Source organism: Merops nubicus, unplaced genomic scaffold, assembly GCF_000691845.1.
Source record: "Merops nubicus isolate BGI_N331 unplaced genomic scaffold, ASM69184v1 scaffold22420, whole genome shotgun sequence".
In the NCBI taxonomy this organism is placed as follows: Eukaryota; Metazoa; Chordata; class Aves; order Coraciiformes; family Meropidae; genus Merops; species Merops nubicus.
The window spans coordinates 3,245-11,009 of NW_008581171.1; the positions used below are offsets into that span (position 1 = coordinate 3,245).

The following is a 7,765-nucleotide window of genomic DNA, read 5'->3' on the forward strand; positions in this document are numbered from 1 at the left end:
GTCCTGCCACCCATCAAAACCTTCTCCCACCCCCGACCCAGGACCTGCCTAAATTCACTCTTTGCCCCTTGGGGGGGGGTTGATGGAACCAACGAAAAGAAATTTCACCCATTTTCATGTGGGTTCTTTTTACATCTAGGTCCCAGAGCTGACAAAGTGGAATTTATGGAGAATCTCACCCTGTATAGTGACATTTTTACTCATCGATGTGGAGCCAGCTATACACACTGCATATGTACAGGTATTTTTCATAAGGCATAGAATATCTTTGCATTGAAAATAAATGAACATTATTAAATTTAATTTAATATATACTTTCTTCGAGGTGTTTATGAAAATATTTTTTTCTCTCTATTTTTTTTTTTTTCTTTTTTGTATGTGACATGGTAGAAATATTTCATGGGAAGTACAGGTTAATATATTTTCTCTTTATAAAGGCATATACAACTTTGAGGCAGTGTTTCTGATGGACAGCAGAATTCCTAAAGAATTTGTATGTGCTTCTGTGTTCTGAAATCATATGAAATCGACTTTTTAAGAAGGAACTTGATTAAAAAAAAAAAAATGCACCAATGCACAGCCAGAGGCTGACAATTAAAACTAATACATAGCCACATGAACAATAGATTTATAGAGTTAATATATTTTCTTTTTCCCCCTCCCCCCCTCGCGGATGATTGGTACTAACATAGAATATTATACATTTGGCACTACTCTTTGCCATTGGTCCAGCAATTGGCAAAAAAAAATGGTTTCCTATGTATAAATCTGAACGTTAGATCTGGCTAGGCATATTTACTATTTATAAAAAAATAGTTAGACAGTAAGCTCACGCTGAATAACTAGGTCTACTGTGTTCTGGAAACTCTTCAGTAGTAATACAGCTTTCTCGTGTTCCATATGGACAAAACTGTGTCCGTTGGCCTGCAAGACAAGCACAAGAAGAGAAATCAAATGAGGTTGGGTTTAGGCCTCTTCATTTTTGGGGGATAGGGAAAAATTCAAGAGGTAGATGAAGATTAAAACCATGGCTGAAGTAAATCGTACGATGATTTCCCACAGTCCACCGAGGTACGTGCTCAGGCCAGCCCACAAAGGTGCTCAGGGAATGGACAAAGACAACTCTTGCTGCAGGCACCTGCCATTTGAAAGCCTCAAAACCCCTCCTGAGGTGCCAGCTCAGTCTTCAGACTCCTGTGGACCTCCAGCCAGGTAGACACTCAGCTGGCTCAGGAACGGAGTTGTCTGGGGTGGAAGAGACCTTTCAGATCATGGAGTCCAACTGTTCCCCCAGCACTGCCAGGTCCCCACTGCCCCGTGTCCCTCACACCACATCTCCACGGCTTGGAAACCCCTCCAGGGGTGGGGACGCCACCACTGCCCTGGGCAGCCTGGCACAGCCCTGGGCAACCCTCCAGGGCAAGAAATTGTTCCTCAGCTCCAACCTCAACCTCCCCTGGGGCAACTTGAGGCCGTTTCCTCTTGTCCTGTTGCTCGTCCCTTGGGAGCAGAGCCCGACCCCCCCCTGGCTCCAGGCGCCTGTCAGGAGCTGTGCAGAGCCAGAAGGGCTCCCCTGAGCCTCCTTTGCTCCAGGCTCAGCACCCCCAGCTCCCTCAGCTGCTCCTCCCCACACTTGGCCTCTAGACCCTTCCCCAGCAGCTCCGTTGCCCTTCTCTGGCCACGCTCCAGCCCCTCAAGGTCCTTCTGGGAGTGAGGGGCCCAAGAGATTGAACCCAGGATTCAGGGTGTGGCCTCCCCAGTGCTGAGGATAGAGGTATAATCCCATGGACATCTTCTTGGCCAGCCATACTGCACCCCATACGTATGGAAGATGGATGTCAAGACCCTCCCTCAGACCAGTGGCTTGCAAGAAAGGACACCCCAGTGCCCCCTTGTTGTGGTAAAGGATGTCCAGCCCAGAGTGATGGCGTGGCCACGACCACACCTCTGCAGTGACTTCTGACTAGGATGCCCATGAGCGTGGCTGGAAGGGACCTCTGGAGACCATTTCCATGGGTTGTAACTGAATCCTGGGGCCAAAATTAGAATTCTTTGAGCTGAAGAGCAACCTCTAAGATATGGTGACAAAACTTCATGACCCAGCTGACAGAGCTGCACTCTCCTTGCTGACAGATTCCAGCCCAGCAACTCTGGTGCTCCTTAAAAGTCACCTACCAAACCTGCTGCTGATTTTATAACAGAAAACTCATTTTTTTTCCTATCAAATTAAATGAAGCTCTTATGGCACAGAAAGGAAAGGTACAATTTTGCTCCCCCAGGATCCCAGAGGAGCCATGAGGACCAGAATCAGTTCACCTCTGAAGACACACACACACAGAATCCTCTACCCAAAACAGGCATTGGGCAAAAAATGTGTTTAAAAAAGGACAGTACCTCCATGAACTGGGCAAGGCCACCCAGGGAATGTCAAACCTTCACATTTTTAAATCTTCCCTCCTTCTTTTACCAAAACGGCTTGAGGAGACATATAAAAGCATCAAGTTCTCCTCCTGAAAACATCCTGCTACACAAATTCTGCCAGGGAAATATAAAAATATCATCCTGCTGTAGCCTTTGTCTGCTGATAGATTCCTTTGTAGGACCCAGAGGAAACTCAGTTCATGGCATGGGAGCACAAAAGGTGCCCAGACGTTGAGGTGCTCTAGTAATGGGGACACTGGGGTCACCAGCTAGTAAATGTGGGGAGAAAAGAGCCAGCCAGACATGATGGGGGGAAGATACAGATGATGCTAAAAGCAGCTCAGGGGGCAGACAGATGAGGACAGAGTGGGCTCAGAATGAGGAAACACGAGTCCCATCAGAAACTGGTGTCACAGGCAGCACAGCTGTGGAAGACAAGTGGTGCAGAGGACTACAGATGACAAAAGAGATGGGCTCTGGGTGAAGAGGAACCTCCTCCTACACAGCAACTGGTAGGACAAAGTCCTGGTCTCTGTTGGCAGGGGATTGTCTCATGAGATGAATGCAAACAGAGGCAATGGTGGAGAATGGGGGTGGAGCTGAAGTGATGCCAGCAGGCATTAATAATTCCCAGTCCTGACTGCCAAGGGAACTGGATCCTCTGAGCTAAAGGTGTTGCTTATATCTGAGAAGTAAAATATCCCTCATCACAGTTATGGTTTTCTTCCTCTGCTAATTCCTTCCTGAGATGAATGACCACCTTTGCCACAGGATAAATCAGCAGCGGGTAAGAGGTGCTGAGCATGGGTAGAAGTAATTGCAAATAAAAGGAAAATGTTCCTGCCAGGGACTTGGAAATGATGCTCTGACAGGGACAAAAGAGAAACTGCTGAGACTGACCCACAATCCTACCAGAATGGCTGAGAGCACAGAGTCAAACCCACCCCATCAGCCTAAGAGATGGAGAAATTCAGAGAGTGAAATTTGCTACCCCCCCCAAAAATAGCAGCAGCACCTTAAAAGGGATTATATAAAGAGATTTAAATGGTCCTGTTTTAGCAACACAGGCTGCAGCAGGAGACATCCCAGCTCCACAGGGCCCCTGCCCAGCAGGAGAAATCATCTGATGTTACCATAGCTAGGAAGGAAATGCAGCTCAAAAGTGTCCCTGCTGTCCCTGCCCGTGGCAGGGGGCTGGAGCTGAATGGAACTCCTCACCAGATTGTACCCTGACTTTTTAGCCTATTTCACCTCTTTTTGTTTCTAATAGCTTTCAGTACAGCACCTTGATCATTCTAAGGGTTGAAAACCATGGAGATGTGGTGCTGAGGGACGTGGGTTAGTGGGGACCTGGCAGTGCTGGGGGACTTGATGATCTTAAAGGTCTCTTCCAACCTAAACAATTCTGATTCTCACTATCTCTAGCTAATTTTGTACTTCATTTAGCTTTGGTGTTTTCTTTATTTCACCATTCTTTGACATATTAGCCATTAAACACGAGTTTAGACTTCAGAGCTGGTAACTGCTCCAGTGCCCAGGCTGGGTACGAGGGGAAGGAGAGAGGGAGGGAGGGGGAGAGAGGCCTGAGGGTGTCTGAGACATCCCTGGTTTGTCAAATTCCTTCACAGAACCGATTCAAACACAGTTAACCTCTCAACCTTGATCAGTGTGAATGGCTTTCAGAACTCTCACAAGCCTTTCAGATAACTCTGATGACTCTCTTCCCTTTGCCAGAAGTGCCAACTCTTTGCTGCCAGTGGTAACACATTTTCCAGGCTTAAAAAGGCCCCAACCAACCCTGCAGGAGGTGCAGAAACCCCTTTTCTGCATGGACATTTTCTGTGAATGAGGAATTTTTGAGAGGTGTGTTCAGGAATAGCCTTTCTGTTTTAAAAGTTCACTGGAATACAGGAAATGTTTGTTAGAGGATAAGAAAGAAAAGCAGCAGCTGAGATTTCTGGTTATGTCCCACAGCTGCCACTGTGGCCCAGCAGTGGATCCACGAGGGGCTGGTTTCCATGGGAGTGCGCTCAGAAATGCTGAGGCAGCAGAAGACAGGCAAAAATAAGGCCAGTTAGCACTCTGTCAAAAAAATGTGGCTACACAGCTCCTTACACCACTGCACAGGGGAAAATTCTGAGCATGTCTTGCTCTGTCACGTGCTCCTGCCTGTGGAAGCACCTGTAAAGCTCCTTTCTCCCTCCCAACCTTCTTGTGCTCTTGGCACGGAAAAAATGATCCCCTGTCATCAATCAACCCTAAAGTCCCATCATAACCAAGCCAGCAGTTCTCTCACTCTGAACCAACATCATCAGACTTAGATGCAAAGACTCAGTCCAGTTAGGAAAATGAAATCCACCCCTACCTGGAGGATCTTGTCACCAGGCTGGAGCAGGCTGGACGCTGGTCCGTCAGGCTGAACCCTAGTAACAAAGATACCCTATAAGTCAGAAGTAACACAGGTTAGGATGCTATCACCAAGAACTAGTTCCCAAAATACAGGTATCTCCCTAACTGCTGTCGGGGGGGGGAGGGATTCATAGTCTAAACACTACCTATTTTTTCTATTCTGCTCAGAATCAAGACAGGAGTGCAGGTTTGAAGCAGCTCTCTGTGACCTTCTAGCTAGCTAATGCCTGGGACAAATCCATCATGGGCCATTTGAAACTAAGATTCCATGTCACCAAATGGCCCTGAGAGGTGGGAGATGCCCCAGGCCCTGGAAACATGCTGTGAAAATAATGTTCAATATGAAGAGGGCGAGAGGGTCATCAGGAGGACAGTGAAAATGGAGCAAGCATTAGTTTATTAGAATAACAGGGACTGTTATCTATACAGTAATCTTTATTTAATTCCTTTAGGGGGAAAAATAAAAGGTTTAAAGCCATTTCTGAGAAGCACAGAGCTACACAGTACAACAGGCAGTAGGACAGTCACTTACTTCAGCAACCTGAGGGGTGAATGACTTTGAAAGGGGGAAATTATTTAAACAATAAATGATATTTTTCAAATGGATTTCAGAATTTCAGTAGCACACATTAATAAAATCCAAAGACTGAGTTCCTAGATGGTGAGGACACCCAGAGTCCTCCCCACACATCTCATGCAGCCCTGTCCTGCATTTCTGCTATGGGTAAAATGGTCTCACTCCAGTTACTGCACTTCAGGTATGACTGGTGCAGACACATCCCTCCTTCTTGAGCAACTTAAGGCAAGTGGCCAGCAGTGGAAGTACAGCTTAACTCCAACACCACCCATTAAATGGTTGAAAACAAGACAATGATGTTATAGAGTGTAATTCTAGTGTTGAGCCTCAAAGAAAGGCACCAAAACTGAGGATGTTTTAAGGGAGAGTCGTTAAGCCTGATGGTTACAAACATTAAATGAAATTAGTCTTGAAGTTCAGCCCAAGGATCATCCACGAGAAAACTGAAAGGAATTCAGGTTGTGTTAGATTGATGTTTCCAAGCATAATTTCCATTTCCATTTCCCTTTCTGTTGTAATTCAGAGCAGTGGGGAAACTATGCTTTTTTTTTTAATTTACATGCAGCTCTTACATTTTTGAGAAGAGATGAAAAGACAGCTTTCATTTCATCGTTTTCCAAAATTTCTAAGTATTTATGGAAGTTCTGACTGCCTCTTAAAACCAAATCCAGTATGACCAAAGAATATCAACTCCAAGAATACGTTTGAGTTCTACCCATCGTATTTGTTTTTAACAAACTCCAGTCAGTTTTACCACACAGAACAAATTCACAGGTCTAAAAGTCTATTCCCCAACCCTTGAGTAGCTGATAACCTCCAGAAGCTGTATTTTTATTTTTTTAAAAGAGATTTATAACTCCCTAAACGTGTCATTCCCAGACTGAACACGGGGTCTCTCTGACCACCATGGACCACAACGGTGGCACGTTTAATTCAGGGTGCAGAGGGTGGTGTCTGGAAGGCACCAATCAGCTCCAGTCCTGGCTGGTTTGATTTGATCTAGCTGCTGTCAACACTGGCCTTTTGGCTACTTTTGGCCTTTTGACTGGTTTAGTCTTCCCTGTAAGGACTTGAGTGAAAGTTTAATCAGGGCCTAGAGTGTCTCTTTAAAGAAAAAAGTGAGAGAGATGGTTCTCCAGAAAACAGGCTCAACAATTCTCTTATATGTGGAATATAAGACACCCATAGTATTTCTGATTTGATTTTCTCATCTTCATTAATCAGAAGAAAAAAAGGTGAACACTCCCCTAACAAAAAAAAACCCCTAAAAGTATGGGAAAATCCCTTTCAGTTCTCACATAAAGTACACACAAATTTCCCCCATGTTATCTACATCTCCACTCTATGGCACTCTAAACTAAGAACCATTTAGAGAGAAACGTGTAACTTACCTTATCAGAAGGTTTGAATGGATTTCCTTGTCCACTTATTCCACCACTGATACTAAAACCAAGGCCAGGATTCTTCTCTATCCTCACACAAAACTAGGTTAAAAAGATACAGCAAGATAAGGCGACGCCAACGTTAAAGCCTGGCCATCCAATGGCAGCTTCTTCTCCCACAGCCCCTTTCCCCACTAAAGATGGCCCTCTCAGGAGCTGTGCTGCACCACAGAGCAACAACCAGCAGGATGTTGTTATAAACCAAAAGGGATTTTAGACTAGATCCAAGGGAGAAATTTGGGGTGTTTAAAGATTCTATTTTCAAAGAGAATAAACCTGTTAGACTTGTGAAAGGGCAGTTCACATTGGCCAGATTTCTCACTTAGACATGATAAATGTGTCAGAGAGGCTCCATCTTGGGTGCTTTTATTTTTCCAAGAGGTGTTGCATGTGCAGCACCCCAGGGTGCTGTGACTGGGGCAAACCCAAGGACTCAATAAGAGCTCTGAAGGTCTTCAGACCATCGTCAGGGTCACAGCCCCGACAGCCTCCACTAAGCCTCAGCCACTTTTTCAAGTGCTTTACTCCAGTAAATCGTGCTGAGTCTCATTTTTTTGGGCAAGGTGACTCTAAATGGCTTTGGGTAATGGAATATAAAAGCAAAACGACCTCAGTGGAACTTAATGACTACTCGTTGAGCCAGCCTGAGCACATACACGAGCCACACCAGCAATTGCTTCTGAATCCCAGTGCAGTTCTCAGAGACTTCATACAGGCAGCTACTCGGGTGGATTGGCCAACAAGAGAAAGGTCTACTAATGATTCTGAACCTCATTCTGCAAGCCAGGTGCCTCCAACAGTTATTGCAGTCATTAAGGCCAAAGAGAATGGGGACAAGGCACTTAATGAAGCTCATCAGCACCCGTTCTGTTAGACTGGGGGCACTGGGGCTGCAACTGTCCTTCCGCAAGGCTAA

The 7,765-nt window shown here is 45.5% G+C and overlaps 1 protein-coding gene across 1 annotated transcript in view; it reads right to left on the reverse strand.

Moving 5' to 3' along the window:
- Nucleotides 1–611: 611 nt before the first annotated feature.
- The window catches only part of LOC103781355 (leucine-rich repeat-containing protein 7-like), a gene marked incomplete at its 5' end in the record, with an annotated part of 20,739 nt that continues 13,585 nt past the window's right edge, over nucleotides 612–7,765 (reverse strand). The window contains 3 exons of the mRNA XM_008949072.1: nucleotides 612–924; nucleotides 4,787–4,861; nucleotides 6,799–6,891. Of these exons, the coding sequence (XP_008947320.1) occupies nucleotides 817–924; nucleotides 4,787–4,861; nucleotides 6,799–6,891 (276 nt within the window). The remainder of the gene's footprint in view (nucleotides 925–4,786; nucleotides 4,862–6,798; nucleotides 6,892–7,765) is intronic.